A 26,695-nucleotide genomic window follows, 5' to 3' on the forward strand; every position below is an offset into this window, starting at 1 on the left:
AAGTCCATCAGTTTTTTGTACATCATTTTTTCAAAAACTTTAGAAAAGCAGGATGAGATTGAGATAGGCCTGTAGTTATTCATATCTGTATTATCACCTTTTCTGAAGACAGGAATTCTTTAGAAAGTTTCAGAGCTTCAGGGGAAGTACCTGCCTGGAAAGAACAGTCACAGAGGTGTGTTAATTGTTCAGCAATTTTTGATAACAGCTGCTGGGATACCATCAATTCCAGCTGAATATGAATTTTTTAACTCTCTGAGGGCTTTTGCAATATTTTCAGTGACTGGTAATGAAAATTGACTCTGCACATGTGTGATATTTTTGGTTTGCTTGTTGGTAGTTTGTATTAGGATTATTTTTGACCAATTTTTAATCTATGCTTGTAAAGAATTTGTTGAAAGAGTTCACCACAACTTTGCTTCACAAGGACACACTCAAAGCAGAGCTTCATGTGAAAATAAATTATAATGCAGAGTGTAAAGACGTTCTCAATCCTTTTTGAAATGAAAAGGAAATTTTGGCATGTGCAAGAAGCAACAAGAAATATTCTTTTAAACATAAACAACATGTATTCAATTTGTAAGAAATAATATAATATGTATGTTCCTAAAAATAAACCAGATCAAATATGTTTATTAATTTATAATCCTACCGAAATTTAAGTACTGATTTTTATGTTAACTAATATAAAGTTATATTTGTGGAAACCATTTTTTCTATAAATAAGTGAAGGAAAAGAACTTAACTGTGGATTTAATTTCATGTCATATTGCGTCCCTCAAAATCCTGAAATGTCCCTCTTTTTAGGAACTCTTGTCCCTCATCCTACTGCTACAGAGGGGGTCATGCTAGAAATGAGGCACTAAAAACAGTTCATGAGTTTTGTTATTTGGGCAATAAAATAACTGGTGGTGGTTGAAGTAGAGAGGATATTAAATATGGAGTGGCACTAGCAAGAAAAGCATTTCTGATAAAGACTTTGTTAACACTGAATATAAATTTTACATTTTAGAAGACATTTTAGAATGTATATGATGAAGAGAGGATTGTACAGAAGTGAAACATGGGTGATGAACAAATCAGACAAGAAGGGAATAGAAGCTTTTGAAATGTGGTGTTACAGAAGAATGCTGAAGATTAGTCGGGTAGATCGAATACCTAATAAGGAGCTACTGAATCTAATTGGGGAAAAAAGAAAAATTATGGCATATTCTGAAGTGGCAAAGAATTGTCAGAAGGAAGTATGGCAAGTAAAAACTTTAGGAGGATGCCGAGGTTTCAATACAGTAAATGGCAGTGTGCATCAACCCATTCAGAAGACTGATGACTAAAAAAAGCAGGTTCAAATGGATGCAGTTGTGATAGTTCCACAGAGATGAAGACTCTTGCACTGAATAGACTAGCATGGAGAGCTGCATCAGACCAGTTTTTGGACTGAAGACAATGACAATAGTCATATTTGGTATAAGTGTCACCCACTTGAGCAATATTCTAGGATGGGTTACATGAGTTTTGATTTGATTTGATTTGATTTGATTTTTTTATTGGTCCAGTTTTATCAAACAGCACAAATTGTACAACTGATATTGGACACATCAAATATAAGTTACAATAATACATAGTATTAGCAAAATAATAGGCAAATTAAAAGTTGGTACCTATTACAATTAATTTTGTCACATATTTAGAAGTTCTCTGCCAGAATAGAAACAGTGCTTCATTAGAAATGCCTTTAGTTAAGCTTTAAATATTGGATGAGCAGCATTTTATTATTTCCTCTGGCATCTTATTGTGTAGTGTTACACCAATGTTAATTATGCTCCTCTGACAGGTGGTTGTTCTGTGATATTTTTGATATATATTTGATTTCCCTCTGGTACTATAGTTGTGTACATTTTTGTTCTGTAGCAGTTTGCCTGTTTTCAGGAGGTAGTCCCTAGTGAACAAGATAGTTTCATAAATGAATAAACTTGGAACATTTAGAACACCAAGCTCAGTAACATAGGATTTACAGAACTCCATCTTTTTAAGGCCACAAATTATTCTTAGAGCTCTTTCCTGCATTCTAAAAACCTTTACACTGTGAGTTGAGTATCCCCAGAAAATGATCCCATATTGGACCAGTGAGTGGAACTGTGCGTAGTATGCCTGCAGTACTGTTGTTTTGCTTGTTGTAGCCTTTAAAATTCTTAGGCCATAGTACACAGATGATAGTGTTCTAGACAAGTTATTTATATGTGTGTCCCACAATAAGTCTTGCTGAACCCATAAACCCAAAAATTTTGACACTTACATTTTCTAGGGGATCATTTTTTAATTGTGCTTTAATAGACATTTGATTAGTTGGAGGAATTAAACGAAAATCGACACACACACAGTTTTTTTCAGTATTTATAATGAGTTTGTGTTTTGTGAACCACTCAGAAAGTCTATTCATAGAACTTTCTGCTGTGGACTGCAAAGTTTCTGGACTGGATCAAGTGAGCAATATGCTGGCATCATCAGAAAACAGGATAGTTTTTGTGGGAACCATATATTAAACTAAGTCGTCCACATAACTCAAGAAGAGTAGTGGACCTAAGATTGAGCCCTGTGATACACCTTATTTTATTGGTAATTCGTTAGAAAGAAAGGAGTTGTTTCTTGTTTTATTAATTTTGTTGAATTCAGTGATACTTTCTGCCTGTGGTTTTTTAGGTATGAACACAACCAGCTATGTGCTACACCTCGTACTCCTTGTCTTTCTAATTTTTCGAGCAGTACGTTATGGTCCAGGACCTCAAAGGCTTTTGATGGATCTAGAAAAATACCTGCAGCTAATTTATGTTCGTCAAGGGATTTTAAAATGCAGCCTAAGAATTCGAAAATTTGTATCTGTGTAGATTTAGACTTTCAAAACCCTTGTTGTTGTACTGTAAGAGGTGCATATTTATTTATGAAACTTAAAAACCTGTCATAGAAGAGTTTTTGTAAAATTTTTGAGAAGGAACTTAACTATGACATGGGTTGGTCGTTTGATATTTTTTCAGAAGAACCTTTTTTTAGCAGTTGTGAAACTTTTGCTATTTTTAAAATATCTGGAAATACACCAGTTTTTAAAGAGAGGTTGAAAATTTTTGCCATTGGGTTTGCTATGTGGTGAGCACATGCTTGTAATATGAAATTGGGTACTTCATCAAGACCACTTGACATTTTATTGTTTAGTGATTTAATTTTACTTATAATTTCATTGGGGTTTGTTTCAGAAACATACATAAAAGCAGTCGAGATCACTGACTTGCTGGAGAAACTTGGGACTGGTTCTTGACAGTGTACATGAATGAAGTCTTCAGCTAGTGATTTGTAATCAAACTCCTCTATAGACTGCCTGCATTTTTCTAGCATCCTGCCAAGGAACCAAAGTTTACCTTTTTGCTTTACATATGACTAACCCTCTGTGATTATCAAGTTTTGTTCAGTCTTAGTGATCACAGCTACCTCTCAGTGCCACTGATGCTAATATCTAAATCAGTCATTTTTGTAGTGGCACAAGAATTAAATTGGGACAATACTCCTGGATTTTCCTTTGCAAAGAAATATCAAAAACAAGGTTTAGCATTTACACATTTGCACTGCTACCTTCAATTTCAGTTCTTGTATCATCCATTAGTGTCTGGACACTACATTTTGCACCACTGACGACCTTTACATATGAGCTAATTTCTTTAGGTTTTCTGAAAAATTTTCAATGAGATTTTGTTACAGCAGTCATGAAAGACTTCACACAATACATTCTTGACAGTGAAATACATTTCATTCAGTACCTCCCTATCAATGTTTTGTTTTACTGTTATATTCTGTTTCTTTAGAAGTTTCTTTATGTGATCATATACCAAGGGGAGTACCTCTTATAATGATCTATCATACTAGTTAAATATCTCTCCAGTGCATGGTCAACTATTCTTTTAAACTTAAGAAACAATTGTACTACATTTTTCAGAGTCAAGTGTTCAAGGGAGAAAACACCTAGGAAGAACTCAAAATTGCTTGTTATTTCTTACTCCAAGTAGTTTTAAGTTCTTTGAACTATCAAACAAGTAAATGTATTTGTAAATTAATTAGACTTTGTAAAAAGTATGTTTCATTATACTTAAAGTACCTATCATCTCAGTGGTTCTTCAATTTGTTACTTGATGGAAAAGTTTCACTTTGTGTGATGCCATGTTCAAGGTTTTTCAATTTATGAAAATACTACTCATTTTTAATGTCACTATGTTCATGTTCTATATAAAACATAACCACAATATGATTTTGGGACATGTTTCTGGATCTTAAACTTGGTTCGATGGGCCATTGCCTAAAGACATTATTGTGAGTTTATGATTAGTACAGACACAGGATGGCTATTGCATTCACCAGTCTTTAGAATGTTTTTGCACAATCACAAGATGTGTTAACATTGTCTGTATATGAAAAACAGGGAAAAAATATGAGTCCGGTGAGAATGTTACGATCTACTTATCAATTTCTTTTAAGTAAATAATTGTCCTTTTTTCAGAAAGTTCTTTTGAGATGCAATTGTTTGCAGATTCTTGGCCTTGCAAACAGAGCCTGCAGTATTGAGAATTTGTTGTGAATATTTCCAACTTTCAACAGAAGAAGTTACATCCTCTTCTTTGTTCATAATAGTAACTTACAGTTTGATTAATCAAAAGCAATTAACAGAACAAACCCTTCTAACATTAAACTATTCACAAACCAGTTAAATGCTCTCTTAAATAATTGTAAATAACTAATCTTTTGTATGTAAGGGGAGTATTCATTTGTAATGTGGCACATTTTTTAAAAGACTTTGTATTGCATTACAAGTATAGCGTTATTATATCTTTCGTGTACATGTATCATTGAGTAGAGAAGCCATTGCAGATTAACACAGTGGTGCGGTACCATGCATGAGAACTTCTTGTCACAGTATATGCAAGTCGACAGTATTTTATACTTACTACTACTAATTTTTTGCTTGTAAAAACTGTACTAACTAGTGTGAACATGTTAGTAAATATAGACAGGTTTGTAATTAAGTAGATTAGAGATCGTGAATTTTTCTGTAAGTGTAGCATGTAACAATCAATCAAGTGAGGTGAGAAAATTTTTTTCCAGTTATTAACTATAGTGGGATTTCACTGCAATTATTAATCAGTATATATTTATTTAGTATAGTTGCTTATTATTTTAATTGTCAGTTAGGCATTCTAAGATTATCTTGCCTTTTTGGTATGGTACGGACTTGTAACCAAACCAAACTGGAATGAGCAAGTAATAGCAATGTTCAACCAGTGATGGAAGATTTTGGTCCAGTCAGTCCATCTCAGCTGAATAAGACCACAATAGTAGAAATATTTCACAGATTGGAGATGGGTGGTAAACTGTTCAGAGTAGTAAAGCAGGTGATCAATTAGCCTACCAAGCACAATCCGGTAGACATACCCACCATCCGCAGCATTAAACCATCCCACTAAGGAGAATCTACTGAATATGCCAACTAGACAGGACAGCCAATCTTTGTACCAAACAAGATTTGACATCGCAGGTTGTGGAGCCACTCACAACTGTAGCCAATGAAATTTCCGAATTACAAAAGGTGCAGGTGAGTTTGCCTGATGCTAGCTCTAAACTAATGAAGAAAATAGGTGAGATCAAGCAGGTGCAAGAGTACAATCAGAGACAGTTAACCAGCTTTCTGAATGAGTAGCAAATCTTTCCATTCAGTAAGAGAAGACTCAATTTGATGTTGACTGTGCATGATGCACTGCTACTGATGATGCTCAACTAGTTAAAGATGTTGATAAAAAGATGCAAGCAACTGCTAACCAAATTTCAATAGAGAAGATTGACTGTGACAAAATTACGAAACCGCAGTTGCATGATATGAAGGAACAGACTGGTAGTGACTTTTTTTGAATGGTATAATGTCATTAATGAACAGAGGACATCAGTAAGAAAATAACTAAGAAGTTTGGGGGGGGGGGGGGCGATGCATGACTATGAGTCCAAGATATGTGTATCAGAATGAATGCCTGTGTCATTCTGATATGATACATAATGATCACTGCATATATTCACCTCATGCATTTTGTGCACTGAGGGCAGCTTCTACTTATGCAGCAATACTCAAGGAGAAACAGCTGCTTAAGATTTGTCAATTCCAAGTGTACTCACTGGAAAAGAAAAGAATTCACCCTGTAATGTTCATATGGGGATTTTGTGGGGTACTCCCACAATCACAGAATGATGCACAAAAGATCGGGTTCATGAATGGTTACATACATGGTGACAGAGCTTTGCAGGCCACTGAAGTAATCAAATCTTGCCACATGCATTCTGACTTTGAAAGGGCATCATGTTGCATGCAGGAGCATGTAACAGGAGACGCCTGTCCTCAAACTGCTGTAGGTGGTGGTGGGAGGATGTATGGAAATGTCTTGCAGCTAGGCTTATCTTAGAAATATGAACCATGAGGCAAGGGGTTGGGGGTAGAGGTGGAGTAGGGATGGCCAGATATTGTGTAGGTCTGGTGGGCAGTGAAATATCACAACAAAAATAATCAATTTTTGAAAATATTAGCAATTAGATAGAGAAAAAAACAGTGGTAGGAGAACACACATATGAAAGGTACTGCAGTTTGCTAGCTTTCAGATCCAGTGGCTCCTTTTTCTGGCAGATGAGTTGAAGGGGAAGAGGAAGAAAGGGGGGTGAAGGAAAAGGACTGGTGAGTTTTAGGAAAAGGGATAGAGTTTGGACAAGTCATCCAGAACCCGAACAGATTTACCAGACAGGATGAGAAGGAAAGACTGATTGTTGGGGACTGGACCAGATGAGATTTGAAAACCTGAGTATGTATATGTATTACTTCTCCCATCAGATACTATTGCTGTACGCAGTGGCCATGTGTTGGAGTTGTGCTGGCATGAATATGTGTGTGTTTTCTATTTTATAACAAGGCCTTTTGGCTGAAAGCTTAAATGTATAGCAGCCTTTTTGTTGTGCCTGTCTGCAAGTCAACATTTCATCTGTAACATATCAATTATCCTTTTGAAATATTGACCATTGTTCCATCCTGGATTTTGTATGTAGTAGAAGTTGTCAAGCAGATCTGTCAACCGCATATGACCCGTCATCTGAATCTCAACTTTTGTATTTAGCTTGTAGAAGCACAAAGATAATTCCATTAGATCATTATAACAAAACAAGAGAAGTAACGCACTGAAGGAGAGTTGTACTGGCAGAGTGCTACTGTGAGGGTTCACTAGATAACTAAGCTGAACATTTCTCACAAAAGACGAAGGATTCACCATCATTTTCCAACCCAACATACAATTATAATTATTTAGGAAGTTCAGATATAACAGATTTGATAGGAAATAATGAAATCATTGAAACTAACATTATTATGAAGTGTGTGAAAGTATAGGAATCCTATACCAGTGGAAAAATGTATGTAAGAAATCCAGAAGTAGACCAATGTGAAGACATCAGCTTATGACAAAAATACAATATCTTTAAACTGCTGTTGTTTTAATGAATATAGAAAAGACTGAGTAATTTGTAATATGAAGAACTATGTAAAATTACTGTAATGTATCTGCAGTAATTGTACTTGTTATGATAATCAATAAAAATGTTTATTTTTTATTTTTTCTCTGATATATATATATAAACAGTGTTTTGCTTTCACATTTTTATTTAGCACATTTTCAGGTTGCTTGTACTGTGCTGCAATCTAGAACTTAGGACAGAGAACTTAGTGGTACAGAGACTGCTTTTTTCTAGAAATGTGTATGTGCATCATGTGTCTTACTTTTGTACCTATTTAGTCAATAAAACATTGCCATTATCCTGTCTTACTATGACACTTTTATCAAGTTACGGGCCTAGTAATAGCTTAGTGCCTAGTTTTATGTGACATAAATAAAAAGGACTACTGGGTACTATTGAAAATGTATGCAAGAATGAATTTTGAGGTTATTTCTGCCATGTGCAAGTGAAAACATAATCTTAAAATGATTAAAAGCAATATTACAAGAATCAAAAATCTCAAAGGTCTTGAGAACTGTCCAACCTGGAAATTTCAGTCACGTATAATCTTAAGAGCTGTGGGACTTGGGGTACTGTTACAGGCTACAAATTAAACCAATGTGTAATGACAGCATGAAAAATATGACAGTGAAGGCATGTGAAAAAGCTGTTACAGTGTGGAAAAAGATGGACACTGCAGTTCAGAAAAGTCACTGCTGCACATTATTAACTGTGAATCTTCAGTTGCCATGTGGACGAAAATAATTTAAGCTGAAGAACAGAAAAACAATGTGAGCACACATTTACTCCAGCAGCAATGTTACAATTTAAAAAAAGAAATTTCCTGTGACATGACTACAAATATTTCACAGCTAGAAGACCTGGTGCATCATTTGAGGAATCAATGTGAAAATATTTCTAACTCAGTGGTTACCACAAAAATGACATTACCAACAAGCTATAGCCATTTTCTGAGTGTGTGGGAATCAGCACATACCGATGGTTGTTGGTGGAATGAAAACGCCTATATCTGCAAGAAGACAGGAATGGAGAGGCATTTCTGGAATGCAAACAACCAAGAAACACCCACTTTAAGAATAACTCTCATCTTGAAGACAAAAATTGGAGACCTGGTAAATGCTGAAATGTAATGAGTTACAGTGTTGTGTGCTGTGTAACACTGTGCACAAGTGATAACTATTTTTAATGATTGTCTTTGGTGCAGTAACTGACTTACATTTTCTCTTTGTTTTAATATATATGTTTATTCTGTTACTGAATGTGCTTTTTAGCTTGTCAATGAATTACAGTTTAGTTTTTATGTTGCAATAAAACTAGTTATCTAGCTCTGTAACAATTGATGACCTTACCGTGATCTCTGATGGTCACTGACATGAAATTCAATGATCAGTAAGACTTTGTATTGTGCCTCATCATGCTAACATCTGTGTCAACCGCATCGTGCATTTTCCTCTTCCGAGTTCAATTTAACTCCATGATGTCAGGCCTGCTGCCAACTGTAGGTGTGTCTGCTGGTGGAGTAATTAATTGTATGGTAGCAAACCCTCTATCACTTTGGCAACAGAATCCCATGCCATGGTTTGCGCAACTAGAAAGTCAGTCTGTGCTAGCACATGTAACTGCAGACAACATGAAGTACAGTTATATAGTTGCTGCTCTCAGTGAAGACATAGCCACAGAAGTGCACGCTATTCTGGCATCATGACAGATCACTGATCACTGCTTAATCATCAACAATGTCCTAATTACCTGGTTCTTGTAGTCTGAGGCAAATAGATTGGAGAAACTACTCCACACTGCAGAGCTAGGCGATTGCACCCCATCCCATCCACTATGCCAATTGCATACATTAGGGGGCAATGCAGCCAATGAGGACATTCTGTGTAATATGTGGTTAACATGCCTGCCACCTCATGCACAGAAGATACTGACAGTGAGTGCCAGCAATTTACACACATGCTCATAAATTAAGGATAATGCTGATACATGGTGAGACAACGCTCTGGTGGGCAGTTTGCGGGTTTAAATCACCTTGGGGTATGACCATGCAGTGCATTTGACCTGCAGTAATTGCACGGTGGTGCTGGCAGCAGTCCACATATGCAGAGGTGTGTTGGTGCATGTCAGAGTACGGTGCAGCAAGTAAGTGTGCAGTCGTTTTCGGACATTCTAATGGTGACTGCGTGTTAAAATGGCTCAAAGAACACATATTGATGACGTCATGAGGGGTAGAATACTAGGACGACTGGAGGCTGGTCAAACACAGCAGGTCGTAGCACGGGCCCTCCATGTACCACAAAGTGTGATCTCAAGATTATGGCAACGATTCCAGCAGACAGGAAACATGTCCAGGTGCTACAGTATGGGACGTCCACAGTGTACAACACCACAAGAAGACTGATATCTCATTATCAGTGCCCACAGAGGGCCACAGAGTACTGCAGGTAGCCTTGCTCGGGACGTTACCGTACCCACTGCAACAGTTGTCTCCAGACGACTGAACAGATGTGGTTTATTCGCCTGGAGAAACTGCAAGGTGCATTCCACTGTCCCTGGTCACAGGAGAGCCCATAAACCCTGGTGTCAAGAACACAGTACATTGTCATTGGAACAGTGGTCCCAGGTTATGTTCATGGATGGGTCCAGGTACAGTCTGAACAGTGATTCTTACTGGGTTTTCACCTGGCGTGAACCAGGAACCAGATACTGACCCCTTAATGTCCTTGAAAGGGACCTGTATGGAGGTCGTGGTTTTATGGTGTGGGGTAGGATTATGATTGGTGCACATACACCCCTGCATCTCTTTGACAGAGGAACTGTAACAGGTCAGGTGTATCAGGACGTCATTTTGCGCCAGTATGTCCGCCTTTTCAAGGGCGCAGTGGGTCCCACCTTCCTCCTGATGGATGATAATGCATGGCCCCACCAAGCTGCCATCATGGAGGAGTACCCTGAAACAGAAGATATCAGGCGAATGGAGTGGCCTGCCTGTTCTCCAGACCTAAACCCCATCGACTACATCTGGGATGCTCTCAGTCAACATACTGCTGCACATCTTCAAACCCGTATGACACTTCAGGAGCTCTGACAGGCACTGGAGCAAGAACGGGAGGCTATACCCCAGCAGCTACTCGACCACCTGATCCAGAGTATGCCAACACATTGTGCGGCTTGTGTACATTGCACGGTGATCATATGCCATACTGATGTCAGGTTACATGTGCAGGAAACAGTGGCGTTTTGTAGCACATGTTTTTCACGACAGTTTTCTCAACTTATCATCAGTACTGTGGACTTACAGATCTGTGTCATGTGTGTTCCCTATGTGCCTTTGCTATTAGCCCCAGTTTTGTGTAGTGCCACGTTGTGTGGCACCACATTCTGCCATTATCCTTGATTTACGAGCATGAGTGTACATGCACTTATGCAAACAGCAGATCACGTAGTGGAAATGTATCCATGTACATGCATCACACCTGTTTGCCCACAGCCTCAGGCAGATAACACCCTTCCTGCACTGCAACCACAGTTTGCTGAGCTCACCACACAAGTTGCTACATTATTGACCCAGATTACCAGTCACCTATCTTGTCACCACCCATCACCAGGAAAGTGCAGCTGCTTATCTTTGTTGGTACCTCTGATGGTATGGTTCTGAGGCATGGAAGTGTAGCCCACCCACTGTGTGAACAGGGAAACTGAGCAGGAAATCAGTGATTACAGCCATTGGTTCTCCAGAAGGCAGCAATTGACTGTTTGTAATGGAACATGGCACAAAGTTACAGTTTTTGATAGAATGGTTGCTGACATGTCAGTTTATCAATCTGCCCATTTGCCACATCACAACTGTGATGATTGTCATCTTTTTGCCACAAATGGTTCTACAATTGCACCCTATGGTTGTGTCACATTTGTGTTGAACTTAGGCCTGTAGCACAAATTTGAATGGAGCTTTGTCATTGTGGACATGATGCACCCCATACTTGGAGTGGACTTTTTATGATCTTATGGACTGCTGCCTGACTTCCATCACCCACACCTTCTTGAAACTACTGCCAGCCTAGCAAGCCAAGGTGGGGTACATTGTGTGGAAGACACAGCAGTAGAGATGATTTCCGGTGATTCTGTGTTCAAAGAGCTCTTCAAACAGCTCCCAGAGATCTCATGTCAGGCTCCCACATTGGCGCATTTGCAGCACTCGACGGTGCACTACATTTTGACTACATCTGAATCACCACTTCCTTCTCGAGTGCACCATTTGACATCCTAGAAAATGAAGATAATTAAGTAGGAATTCTCACCAGTGCTTGCACAAGGAATCTGCTACCCCTCGAGCAGTAATTTGTCATTTCTGCTACACATGGTCCCAAGGAGAGAATAATGGTTGGCATCCAAATGGTGGTTATAGACAACTCAATGCCAGAACCATTCCAGATCAATACACAGTGTCACATATCAAAGATCTTATGATCAGTGTCCATGGTAAGTACATCTGGGCAATGTAAACAGACTGCTAGATGCACACTGTTTGGAATATTTGAATTTACACAAATGCCTTTGGAGTGTTGCCCAAACATTTCAGTGGTTCATGAATGAAGTCACACATAACAGACTTTTGTTATATATTGATGTCATCGTGGTCACATCAAACTCAGAGGCAGAATACCTCTCATAAATACAACAGATCTTCACTCAATCTACAGTCACATGACCTGGTCATCAGCCCACCCAAGTACATCTTGAGAGCAGTTGAAGTACAGTTCCTAACCTATACTATCAATGAGCAAGGCATACGGCCACGAAAATGAAAGCAGAAGCTATACTTAATTTTTCACAGCCTACGACAGTTATAAAATTACAATGACTACTTGGTGTAACCAGTTTTTCCCATTGGTTTGTTCACAATCATGCCCTCCTAGATACACCATTGAATAAATTCTTGCATGGTTCACCAAAGCCAAAGGACAAACTCTAGTGGAATAGTGAGGCTAAGCTGGCATTTACCAAGCTGAACTCTACCATCACAGAAGCTACACTGTTAGCGCACCCAGTTCCATGAGTACCTCTCGCCCTAATGGCCGATAAGTCTGTCACTGAAACAGGTGCTGTACTGCAACAGCAAATAGATGAGCACTGGCAGCTCTTAGCCTTTTTTGGTATAAAGTTATCGCCATCTCAAATGAATTGGTCCACCTATGATTGTGAACTGTATGCAACCTATGATGCTATCAAGAAATTTTGTCACATGTTGGAGGGACAGCAGTTCACACTCATCATAGGTCACAAGCCACTAACACATGCTTTCCACCAGCAACCTGAGAAAGCATCACCTCATCAGCTGTGACATCTCAACTATTCAGACAGTTCACTACCACTATTGTTCACTCTGATGGAAAACTGAATGTGCCAGCTGATGCTCCCTCTCTGATTGAAGCAATCACTGATGTAGTTGATTCTGAAGCTCTTGCCACAGTGCAGCAATCAGATAGCGAGTTATGAGATTCGTTAGTGTAACAATAAGCTCTACAACTCTGCCGTATTACACTGCCACGATCAACTGAATTGCTGTATTATGATATTGCCTTTAATAAACCATGACCATTTTTTACTATTGACTTTTGGCAACAAGCAATCACCTCTTTACATAGCCTGTTGTACTGGAGTACAAGACACTACCACCACCGTGAAGCGAGCTTTTGCCTTGCCACGCATGGACAAATATTGTAAGCAATATGTGTGACAGTGTGTGGTCTATCAACGAAATAAAGTTATGCAGCACATTAGTCACCTATTGGAGTGTTCCTTCCTGCACATCATCGATTTGAACATGTTCGGCAAGATCTCATAGGGCTCTCTCACCATGAGAAGGATACACCTACTGCCTTACAGCCATTGATTGCTTTACATGCTGGTCTGAGATGTTCCCTAACACTGACATAACCACCCAAACTGTTGCAACAACTGCATCCTTCCAGGAATGCATCTTCCATTTCGGTGTGCCTCTACAGATTACAACAGACCAGCAAGGAAAATTTGAGTCATATTTGTTCAAAGCATTTTCCATCCTACTGGATACAAAGAATATTAGAATTACAGCTTACCACCCAGCAATGAATGGTTTAGCTGAATGCATGCACTGCCAACTGAAAATGTTACTTTGACAACACAACTCTCAGCATTTGACAGAGATGCTGCCCTCATCCTCCTGAGTCTCAATGCATTGCTGAAAGAAGACCTGAAAGCCACAGTGGCAGAACTTGTCTATGGCCAACCAATATGACTGCCTGGCAAGCTATTTTCCAACATGCCAAATGACTGCACTGAACCATCATATTTCATAGAAAAGCTGCATACACAAAACTGGTAACTATGTCCCATTGCTCCAAGAGATAAGCAGACCCATCACCCTTTTGTTTTTGATGAGCTATGGGAGTGCTATCTTGTCTTTGTATGGCATGACTCAGATGCAAGCCACTGCAGCCGCCTTATGATGGACCTTACCATGTCATCAGTAGGGAAGACGAGACATTCAGAGTTGGTGTGACGGGCATGCCAACCACTATCACCTATTTTGTGCACACCCTACATTGGTATGGACTCATTGCACACACCAAGGACTTGAAAAATGCTTCAGTTGCTCCACCGCCTGTTACAGATTAGTTGCAACAGACATCGGAGGCAACCTCTAATGTGCCATCAGCAGCCTGTGCATGACCCATTGTTACCTGATTCAATAGAAAATATCATTGACACTAAGGAGGGAGTGGTGAAGTGCAGTGTTATGTGCTGCTTAACGCTACATGGAAGTGATAACTATTTTTAATTATTATCTCTGGTGCAGTCACTGACTTATGTTTTCTCTTTGTTTTTATATATGTTTTATTCTGATGTTGAATGTGCTTTTTAATGGAGTTGTATGAGTTACAGTTTGGTTTTTATTTTGCAATAAAGCTAATTATCTAGCTCTGCAACAGTAACAAAACCTGATTATTGGGCAAAAGACTGTAGAAACATCTGTTTGAAGTGTAATAAGCCTCATCATTAAGCAAAACAACGCATAAACACTACATCAGAGGATCAAGGTCATAATAAGTATAAATTGAGAGGGGATACCCTGATAAGCAAAACTTTTTCATCAATAGCAGCTCAAGCTTGTAGATGAGAATGTGTGGCTTTTAGATTCTGGTGTTACTGACTACATGCGTAATCAATTTGAATGGTTCACAAATTATGGTCCATTTGAGGTGAAGTTGCAAGCTTTATTTGTAGTAGTAGCTTCATTCCACCATAAGGAAAAGCTAAAAACTATTTTAGCCTCAGATGAAGAAAGATGGTGTGAGAAACATCTGTTAAATGTTTTACGTGTATCAGGGATTCAGTTCAATTTATTCTCACTTGAAGCAGCTCTAGACAAGGGAATAAAATTTGAATCTGAATGCAGTATCTTCAAAGGAAGAAATATTGTTGCAGTGCGAGATCACAAAGCAATGTTTTATAGGATGAAGTTTATGATTTAATTGAGTAAAAATGATGCTGTTTGAGGTAAATATGACTACTAAGGTAAATCTTAAAAATCTGGCACAAAAGGCTTGCACACCAAAACTTTTTCCAGGTGAAAAAGATCTTGAAATGTAGATAAATTCAGTTTAAGGGAGAAGACAAAAGCTTATATGAGAAATGTATTGTGGGCATAATTCAGAAGTTGCTCTTTAGCAAAAATGACTCAAAGTCAACAAAGAAAGATTATCTGATCCACAATGTTGTGTGGCCCTATGCAAGTTGATTCTATTGGTGGTTTGTGGTACTTTCTTCTGTTAAAGGTTGATTATTTCCATTTAAAAACTGTGTAATTCTCATAGTGTAAGCCTCAAGTGGCCAAACACTTGGAATGTTTCATAAAAACCAGTGATAAGCAGACTGAGCATGGAATTAAAGTGGTCAGAAATGATAATGGACTAGAAACCACTAACCAAGAATGCCACAGCTCAACAGAATGGTACAGCTGAGCATTAGAATAGAACTTTGGTGAAGAATTCAAGGGATAAACTTCATGAAGGTGGGCTGTCAATATGATTATGGGCTCAAACCATAAACATGACAGCAGGGGCAATCAGTGTTGATGGAAAATTACTTCAAAGTTATGGACTGGATTGGACTGCTATGTAGACAGACTCAGGATACTTGGAAAGATAAACAGCCTATTCAAGAAAAAAGCCTCAACCAGACAGGGAAAAGTAAATTAAATCACCATATGAAGGATCAGAGTCTGAAATCATCTAAACTAAACAGAATGTCAATGAAGATTGCACTGAATTAATGAATCAAATAGGATGAAAAGTATCATGCACTTAGAAGCTGGTCATGCAAGAGGACATATATGCACATAGAAGCAGCCCACACAAGAAGACATGCATGCATTTAACATAACTTGGATCATGAGTGAGCCCTCAGAAAACCAATAAATACTTGCCAATAGGTGGATATTCACAGTCAAGGGGAAAACAGATGGAACTGCAGATAATTTTAAAGCTCAAATTGATGACATAGGAGTTTGATGGAGACATGGCATGGACAATATTGAAACCTTTAGTCTAATGGTAACATTTCACTCCCATAAAAATTGGAGCATCCAAAGCCATGGAGCCATGGAGACAAGCCAGTTTTATGTTAAAATTGCATTTTTATACAGTGCAATCGATACAAAGATGCACTGCAGGAAAAAAATTAGTAGTCTCTTTCAGAGGTTCCCAATTTACTCAAGATTTATTGTTGCAACAGTGCATAGGAGTACATGAAATGATTTCATTTACAGCTTAACAGCACAAGCAGTTCTGAGGTACCAAGTATCAACCCATGCTGAAACACTCATATTAGTACACGGTATAGCCTCCATGGTTACTTTGGCATGCAGCCAGTTGTACAAATGGCAAATACTGTCCTGGAATACAGTATGCCATGCCTCCTTGACCTCTTCACATAGTTCTGGAGGAATTGTTGGTTGACGAGTCACACAAGTCACTTCTCATTCCATTATATGCCACACGTGCTTGGTTGGAGACTAGTCTGGAGATTGTGCTGACCAGAGAAGTTGCTGCCTGTCATGCAGACCACACTGAGTTTCACAGATGCTGTGCAGGTGAGAGTATCCTGTTGGAGCAACACATCTTTTTCCTGTTGCAAGAATGGCAAAAGAATCGGTCTAACAACATTCTGCACATACCAAGTGCTAGTCCTCCAGAAACAGCAAAGGTGAATGACAGTTGTAGCTTATCCCACGCCAGACCAAAAGGCCTGGGGTGGTGCCAGTGTGTCTTGGGTGAAAACATTCTATGAGACAGTGCTCACCAGGTCTACATCAAATGTTCATGTGACCACTGACATCAGCATTGTTGCACAACCAACACACTTCATTAGTTTGCACCACACTGAGCCTTCTGGCTTTGAGCATTCCCTTTTACAGGGCAGACACAGATGGCACTCTGGTAGCTATGCCACTATGATATCTGTGGGTGGATGATGTTGAAACCATTATCAGTATGTCTACTATCCCCCAGGTGATGTAACTTTCATCGGTTCAAAATCAGTATCATTTTTTGCCAGCTCATTGACTCAAATGAGTGTCAGGAGTATGGAATGAATGATTTGCCAGCCTGCTAAACAAATTTGACCTAATGGTAATGGATGCAGATCCCTGCATTTTTGTAAATGGTAAGGGTGGATTCTTGACCATACTAGCAATTTACCATCCTAGCTACGATGGTCTGGTTGAATCAGAGCCTAGAGAAGTTATCAGTCTGTTGCTGAATGATTTGGAACAGGGATCTGATGTAACTATGAGCAGTGCCAGGGCATTATCTCCACACCATCATGATATTGGAAGCTTCCTTTGTCAATAGCAGCCAGACCTGACATCACTTCTGCAGCGCACAATGCTAGTCAGCAACTTGAAAAACCAGAAAAGACACACTGGAAAGCTGTGAAGAGAATTTTGAAGTACCTAAAGGAAGCAATCTCTTATGGCCACTATTATCCAAAAAATAGGGATATCCATTTGTTTGTTTTTAGTGACTCAGGTCATTCAGAAGATCTTCTTACTTGAAAACCAACCTGCAGTTTTGTTGGTAAACATGGTGGAGCCACCATAGCTTAGAACTCTCACAGGCAGAAGGTGGTTGCCTTGTCAACAACAGAAGCAGAATATCTAGCTTCCTGTCAAGGTGAGATAGAAATCGTGTGGAACCAGCCAATTTTGCAGAATATTATGAGGGTAAAGGAAATAACTGCCAACCTGCATAAGGATTGTTGAAGTGCCATCCAGATGATCAAAGAATCCTGAGCATCATAAACGAACAAAATACATAGATGTGACATGTCAAATTGCATGAAAAAAAAATTCAACTGTGTAAATGCCAGCTCTGCAGATACGTAAGTAGATATTCTTACTAAGCCACTTCCTAGAAGCAACTTTTATAAATTAAGACAGTTACTTTCTGTTGTTGACATTGAAGATCTTAGAGATAAAAGGCAATGAAAGTATTAAATATTTATTAATTGAAGTAGGAGTCTTCTCATAATCAATAAAAGATATTTTGTTTTGTTTGTTTCTCTGATATTCATAAACAGTTTCATAATTTTACATTTGTATTTTGAACACTTCCTAGTTACTTATACTGCGCTGTTATCCAGGACTTTCACAATGAACTCAGTGGTACAGAGGACACCTCCTTAAAATGTGTGGTTGCATTATCTACATCTACATCAATATTTATACTCTGCATATCACATTTAAGTGCCTGACAGAGGGTTCATTAGACCACCTTCACAATTCTCTATTATTACAATCTCATATAGCATTCAGAAAGAACAAACATCTATACCTTTCCAAATGAACTCTGATTTCCCTTATTTTATCATGGTAATCATTTCTCCTTATGAAGGTTGGCATCAACAAAATATTTACACATTTGGAGGCGAAAGTTGGTGATTGGAATTTGTTTTAATGATGTCCATCCAAAATTCGGTATCATTTCAGTGACACTCTCTCCCCTAATTCATGACAATACAAAATGTGCTGCTCTTCTTTGAACTTTCTCAAAGTACTCCATCAATCCTATTTGGCATGCATCCCACACCATGCAGCAGTATTCTAAAAGAGGACAGACAACTTAGCATAGGCAATCTGCTTAGTAGATTTGCTACATTTCCTAAGTATCCTGCCAATAAAATGCAGTCAAAATATTTTCTATGTGTTTCTTCATATTTAACTTGTACCTAATTGTAATTCATAGGTATTTAGTTGAAATTACTGACTTTAATTTGATTGATTTAGCATGTAACAGAAGTTTAATGGATTCCTTTTATCACTCATGTGTATGACCTTACACTTTTCATTATTTAGGGTCAATTGCCAATTTTGGCACCATACATATATCTTTTCTAAGTTGTTTTGCAATTTGTTTTGATCTTCTGATGACTTTACTAGTCGATAAATGACAGCGTCATCTGCAAACAACATAAGACGGCTGCTCACCTAGTCTCCCAAATTGTTTATATAGATAAGGAACAGCAAAGGGCCTATAACACTACCTTGGGAAATGCCAGAAATCACTTCTATTTTACTTGATGTCTTCCCATCAATTACTACGAGCTGTGACCTCTCTAACAAGAAATCACAGATCCAGTCACATAATTGAGATGATACACCATAGGTACACAATTTCACTACAAAATGCTTGTGTGTTACAGTGTCAAAAGCCTTCTGGAAATCCAGAAATTTGGAATCAGTTTGAAATCCTATGTTGATAGCACTCAACACTTCATGCAAGTAAAGAGCTAGTTGTGTTTCACAAGAAAGATGTTTTCTAAATCATTGTTGACTGTGTGTCAATAGATCGTTTTCTTCGAGGTAATTCATAATGTTCAAATGCAATACATGTTCCAAAATCATGCTGCATATCAGTGTTAATGATATGGGCCTGTAATGTAGTGGGTTACTCTTACTACCTTTCTTGACTATTGGTATGACCTGTGCGACTTTCCAGTCTTTGAGTATGGATCTTTCGTCAAGCAAACAGTTGTATGCGATTGTTATGTATGAAGCTACTGCATCAGCACACTCTGAAAGGAACCTAATTGGTATACAGTCTGGACCTAAAGACTTACTTTTATTAAGCAATCTTTTGAAATGTCCACACCGCAAATGCCCTCCGCTTCTCTAAATCACCAGGTAACAGCTCATGATGCCGATGGATTTTGTAAGGATAGCACTGGAGGGTATGCCTAAGTGACAACCATACAGTAGTGTATGGAGTGCTGGTACGACATGTGACTGCACGAGCGCTGACTTCCCCATGCATAAACGAACCCACTACAGTCTCCATTTCTTCCTGAACTGTCTCAGCAGGATTACGTCTTGTGCTTGGTTGGCCACTACAGGGTCTATCATCTAAACAACCGTGGCTTCGAACTTCGAAATCATTCTCACCACAGCTGCATTTGTCAACAGACCTTTACCCGTTCGAATCCCCTTCCTATGTTGATAGGATCATAACACTGAAATAGCACATTCCCCATTCTGATAATACAGATTCAGTAAAAGCTCCTTTTCAGGTAACATCAACTTGCTGCGACTGCTGGCACATCTGATTTGCTGTCCAGCACCATCTGTCGGACATTTTGTGAACTTCTTTTTTTGGTTTAATAAAACCCCATGTCATTCCAAGCATGTGTGTCAATTTTTACCCCTCTATCTACATTATTCCATGTTTTATTAAGTTTTCAAATTTATACTGACTTTTTGATCACATGGTATATACCTTCAGAGATATGTTAAAGTCTAAAGCCAGATTAAATTCTGTGAAAATGAAGATATACAATGCCCTTATATCCCCCATTATCCTCTATCATTCAGAAAGCTGGAAACTAACTAAAAGGGGCATGCAAAAGCACTCTCACATTTAAAAGAAAGGTGATGAAAATAATTTGGGATCTGATTCGAGACAAAAATACATAGAAAGAATGGAAAAATAATGAAATTTATAAGATCATGGAGGAGGCGAACATTTTACAATAACAAAATAGCAGAGGCCTCCAATGGGCAGGTCCTGCAATTCATATGTCAGAGACCTGGCTTCCCAAGCAAGCTTTGATTGTGCCCATTACAACAAAAAGACCCCTGGGCAGGCCAAGAAACAGATGAGAAAGCAACATAAAGAAAGATGCCAAAGCTCTGAATTTAGTCTACTGAGAGGAAACAGCAACAGACAGAATGCAGTGGAGTCTGATTGTTGATGCAGCATATGGTCTACATGGATGGTGACTGCTAAACAATTAAGTAGGCTAATTTACGTACTTTAATGTTAAAACTCTATATACTGATACGCAGAAAAGCAGTGGTGGCTAGTGTGTAAGAGCACAAGAGCACATAAACACCCTAACTTTTGACACCTTGCAGATTTATTGATTATTTTTCTTTGAATGCTGTTAAACATAATGTAGATGTGGTAATCTGAAATACATGGCACTATATCTACTGTGCTGTGCAACAGAGGTGCACTAGACTCAGTGAAATTGTGAGAAAACCTTCACTTGTGCATGTTTTAAGGAGCTTCTGCGCGTGCACAATTTTTTGTGACATAATTTCCTTACGGGCCAAATACATACAGATTTGACGAAAAATGTGCACAGTTCATGACGTGCACTGCTAGCCCTTACCATTTGACTACAAGTTTATGTCAATGCCACCAGGTGGTAACCCAGTGCAGCAGACTTTTATCCATGTTCACTTGGCATAAATCCCACTAGGCGGAAGCACACTAAACAGATACGCCAATTCACTCACTATATAGTAAAATTAGGTCAGTCATCGGTATATGTTATAGTTATATTGATAGGAAAACCTATTTTGTGGGATTCTGAATGAGATACAGTGCATTAAGTTTTGGATTTTATCATACAGTAATCCATTTGAGGCGCTGGGAAATGTAAACAGCATCATCATTGATTGTGAGACTGTAGAATTTGTTCATGCTTCTGATAGCTGTTGATCTTATGGTGGGGCAGGTTTATCTGTACTGTAGGCCCACATTGTATGTAAATCGGAACATTCACGAAAAGCGGTTACTGGTTTCTCTAATTTTCACTTAAATATGGGGGGGTCGAAGACAGTGTATTTATGATCCTTATGGCTCTCAGTGCATCATTTGTATTCTAGTCAAGTGACCTTGTTGGTAGATAGTACTACTTGAATTTAATAATGTGCAGTGTCAACATGAACTCTGTTGAACCTCTATTAAGTGCTAACAGAAAAGAAAATTACTGAGAAAAATCAGCCGCAAAGAAAGTAGGGCCTCCCAGCATCAAAGTTAATTCATAACTGATACATGAATTAGGGATCTTGTACATTTGGCCAAAAAATAAAAGAAACATGAAAAGTCCCACTTACATAAAAATGCAAAATGGAAAGTAGCAAAAGCTTAAACATTATTTCATTCTTGCCACAAACTGTATTTAAATATGTGCAAAACAACAAAATTCCACAAAAACAATTCTTCCTCTATTCAGACAAGTTTTGCAGATTATTATTATTATTATTATTATTATTGACAGCAGCTAAAGTTGTATAAATATGTTGATAATCATAACTGTTATACAGCAGATGCTATTAATTTTGCATCCTTATATTTAACTGTATTTAAAATTTTGTAAACGCCCATAATGTATACCTATGAGCTGGCACTGCAGCAGAGTTTGTTAGAAGGCTGTCAATTTATATTTGGGGAACTTTTGAACTGTTTTTGAGTGTGTCAGATGAATTAACCATGAAATAAACTTTCACAATAATCTATGAAGTGTGATTTTTGTTTTTTAAAACCTGTAGATCACCATTAATAAGAATTAGTTTTATTTTTTATTATTTTAATTAAGATGGTGAAGAACCTGTGCTGAAAATGGAAAGAGTTACCATTGTATCACTGCAATGTATATCTACTAGTACCTGTGTGGTGCAAGTAATACATCATAAGCATAGTGATTAAAATACACCTTGCAGAACAGTTTTAGGATGGCTGTTTTGAACAGTGAAGTGCTACAGTGGATATAGGAGTGTTACATTATACAATACACTATTAAATGCTCTTCTCTTAATAGTTTTCATGTATATCTCAGTACTGTAAATAACTGAAATTGCTTTAGTTACCTTAGTTCTTACTTGAAGATAGTACTCTTACCTTTTTAGTCCATATACATAAGAAACACCCACACATTCAAAGAAGGCAATAATGAGCAAGGGAAAGTTTCCACTGAAGTTATCAAACAAGATGAATACATAACTGCCAGCGCCATGTGCAAAAGCCATAGATATGCCACAACATATAAGACACAGGCCCCCTGAAAAATAAAACAGATTTTGTTAACATAGATGTTGTTGACACAATTTTTATGTCATGCTAACTACAAATTACTACAAACAACATATTATGTACCATAACAACTAGACTTGCATGTGAGACCCTGTGAAATCTGTCTTTGAAACATGAAAGAGTTACGTGTGTTTTCAGTCTTTGCACAGCTCAGGAACTTTATGTAAAGTATTCTTCTTAATGAACAGCAAACTAATGTACAATCACCTTTTCTTTTCTTCAGAAACAAACACACAATTCTTAAAATATGAATTCAAAATCAAAAGTCATAATTGACAACAGCTTATTGCCTTATACATTTACTGGCCTCTTACTTGCAAGATATTATGATACTTTGTACTCAATAATCAATGATAATGCTATTTTTCTGTTAAGAAGAGCATTTCTAAAACATAAAGAGACTAGATCACTGCTGCAATATTAAAATAAATTTGTATTTTAGATAAACTGCTTATATCACAAAAAATTCAGTAACTATTTCAAAGAGACAGGTTTCAGTAACGACATAGAAAAAAAAAAAGACATACAATACATCCTATTTTCAGATATTTATTAAACAAATGCACACAGAAACTAGAAAAATAAAATTAATTTAAATCAATTCATTTTAGCTTTAAAGAATGGGAAGTCTAGGATGGAATAACAACAATATTGTAAGGATAGTTTGCTACTTGTGCCACAGAGGAGGTTCTGATTGACAGATGGTCACATAAGAAAGAATGCTAGAAACATTCAGCTTTTGACTACATTCTTCAACAGTAGTAGTGTCTGAGATGAACAGCAGTCTAGCTGAATAGACAGTGCAAGTATGGAAAAGGCACAGGAAGGTGAGGGAGAGGTGGAGGGATAGCAGGGTACTCTTGAGGGAAGGTGTAAGTGCTGCTTTTTGGAGTGTGCATGGAGGTGTTGAGTACAGGATAGGGCTGCTGGGTACAGCAGGGGGATGCTGTGCAGTGGGGGTGGGCAGGGGTGGGGTATTGGGGGAGGGGGGAGGGAGGGGGACAGAAGTAGAAAAAGAGAAAGGAGTATATAGGTGCATTTATGGGGTAGAAGACATTTGCTCTCACCTCAGTACTACACATGCCTTGTATCTCATTACTACCCAGTCCAAGGCTACACACGCCCTCCATCCCATCAATATACATACATAGTTCCTTCCCCTTCTTTGCATCCCCCCCCCCCCCACCCCAACAGCACACCATCCACTTGGTGTCCCTGCATGTTCCCACAGGCAGCACTAGCAACTTTCCCCAACCCTACCCTCCTTCTCCCTTCCCCACACTTCTTCCAGACCCACACTGCCTACTCCAGCTAGACTGTCACACACCTCAGACACAGCTGCAGTTGGGACTTACTGCTGTGAGATAATAAGAGACATCTGTGTGAGAGATGTACTTGTACAGATGTATGTGTTTTCTACTTCTGAAGAATGTTGTAGCCCAAAAGCTGAGTAATTCTAGCATTCTTTTTCATTGTGCCTGTCTGCAACTCAATACCTCCTCTTTGTAGTGAGTAGTAATCTATCCTTTCTATACTGTTGTTCTATTTTTAGGAATAATTTATGCTTACATTATGGTTTTCTTTTGTTTTATTTGTGGGCCACGATAACTAAATATAAAACATGTTTAACAACAAGTAGTAATGGTGAATTCAAGATATGTTTGACAATTCACAATGGTGAATCTACTGTGCTCATTTCTTACAAATGTTACCATCACTGATTAATGATGATTTGGTCGAAAAATGTAAAACTTGAATACAGCAAACTTCTTAAATACTGGTAGTGAAGAAACATTATCATTTCTTTTTATTAATAACACACACTGGCTATGTAGCATCAGTTGCCATCATCTGTTTGATTAATCTGGTATAAAATGTACTTACTGATCTATTAACCACAAAAATAGAGAATATTGACAAAAAAGTTTACACATCAATTAATTGAGATACAACACACACAGTCTCCATTAACGATATCAAAACTCCTACCATGCAATTACAGATGAGTAATGGTGATTTAGAGATACCATAAATGAACACTATGTGGTGAAGATACCTGACACTTAAAAGTTTTATATTTTCTCAGCACTGACATGCATATGAAACATTTCCTGCACTTTGCATATTAAGATTATTTGCAGTGGTGAGGTGTGGTATTGTGGCTAAAGTCTGTTAAGTTAAATAAAGTAATTAGCACAAATAATACTGTGCAAGTGTTTTCACAGTCAGCAGTAATTTTTTTAAATGTGTAACAATTTTGTAATGTAATGTCTCTAAACATAAAACTTTCTATACAACATATGTGCAAATTTGTGCAATTCATAACACTACACTTGAGTGGCTGGTGACTTTTTTAAAGCTGCAGTGCATTGTTAAATAAATATATATAACAATGAGCTTAGTCCTTTCTCTAAAGGCAGACTGTAGTGCTGTAACTTGATATGGAAATCTAAAAGATACTAACAGATTCGTTCAGAAAAAAGAATTAACTAAACACCTATCTATTTATTGCACACACATGTATTAAACAGTCAGAAATTATCAGTAAATGCTTCTCTATGTTCTTGACCTGCCACACTTGGTTTGTGCCCTAATGAGTCTCTCCCAACCTAATGCCTACCTCACTTTCTTGTGATGAAGCCTTTTTTCATGGTTGAGGCTCTCGTGATCAAGTGACTCTCTGGATAAGGAGTACCCCACTACTTGCCAATGGCCTGTTGACAAGAGGGCAGAGGAGTGAGAAGAAATAAACAGTGCTATCTTTTTTATTGGTTGGAAAGCAGCCCATAGAACCAAACAAATTGATTACATTTAGCTGTGTGGTCATGTGGAAAAAGCAAATTCTAGGATCACATATCCAAAGGATAAATGTAGCATATGCCACTTACTTTCATAATTGTCCTTTATCAAAAATTCAAGAGATGGGTTAATCCTATATTTCCATTTACTAAGCTAATAAAATAAAGAAAAAAAAAATGTTGGCAGACAATACACAGATGTACTTGAACATTAGAATAAAAATGTTTAAGCTGTTGTGAGATAAGGCTTTGGATCACACCCCACAAACTTTGATCATTTATAATTTAACTGTGGATGAAAATACACATCTGTTATTCTTTGAATCACATCTTCCCTTAAATCTGAAATAAAGGCATTATTAGAAAAGAAAATTAAAGATATTTAGAAGTGAAGGAAGATGTTATTGAGGGCCAATAATAATTGAAAGTGACTATAGAGCTAAGACAACATATGCAGGCACTGCACACTATTGCAGTTTAAACTGTTAGAAAAGCAGCCATGAGTAAATACAGACCATCATTCCAGGCTGTGAGAAAAAATGCAGAAAGCTGAAAACTAACTGAGAGGACAATTTTTATTTGAGTTAACTTGTATAAATAGCTGTCCACCATGGTTAAATATAAAAATAATAGACAGTACTACTGCAGTATCCTGTGGCAGATTACAAATCTATTTTGGACTGAGAATACAACTGGAGCCCCTAGCATCATCTAACTTTGGTTGCATAGGAAAAAATGGACTCAAATTCAGGAGGAGACGCATGATAACATTGGCCCAGGAATCCTGGCAGACATATCCTGTGATTTCCATAAACCACATCAGGAAACTCTATGTTTTTCTCAAAGAGAATTTAGAAATGCGTCATTACTTGTTCCATACGAGGATATGCTTTTCTGTGCACT

At 37.9% G+C, this 26,695-nt stretch overlaps 1 protein-coding gene across 1 annotated transcript in view; it reads right to left on the reverse strand.

Moving 5' to 3' along the window:
- LOC126252163 (sodium-dependent neutral amino acid transporter B(0)AT3) overlaps positions 1–26,695 on the reverse strand; it is a 169,129-nt gene that overhangs the window by 44,889 nt on the left and 97,545 nt on the right. Inside the window, exon 10 of the mRNA XM_049953031.1 lies at positions 22,803–22,962. Coding sequence (XP_049808988.1) covers positions 22,803–22,962 — 160 coding nt within the window. The remainder of the gene's footprint in view (positions 1–22,802; positions 22,963–26,695) is intronic.

This window comes from Schistocerca nitens, chromosome 4 (assembly GCF_023898315.1).
Source record: "Schistocerca nitens isolate TAMUIC-IGC-003100 chromosome 4, iqSchNite1.1, whole genome shotgun sequence".
NCBI lineage: Eukaryota > Metazoa > Arthropoda > Insecta > Orthoptera > Acrididae > Schistocerca > Schistocerca nitens.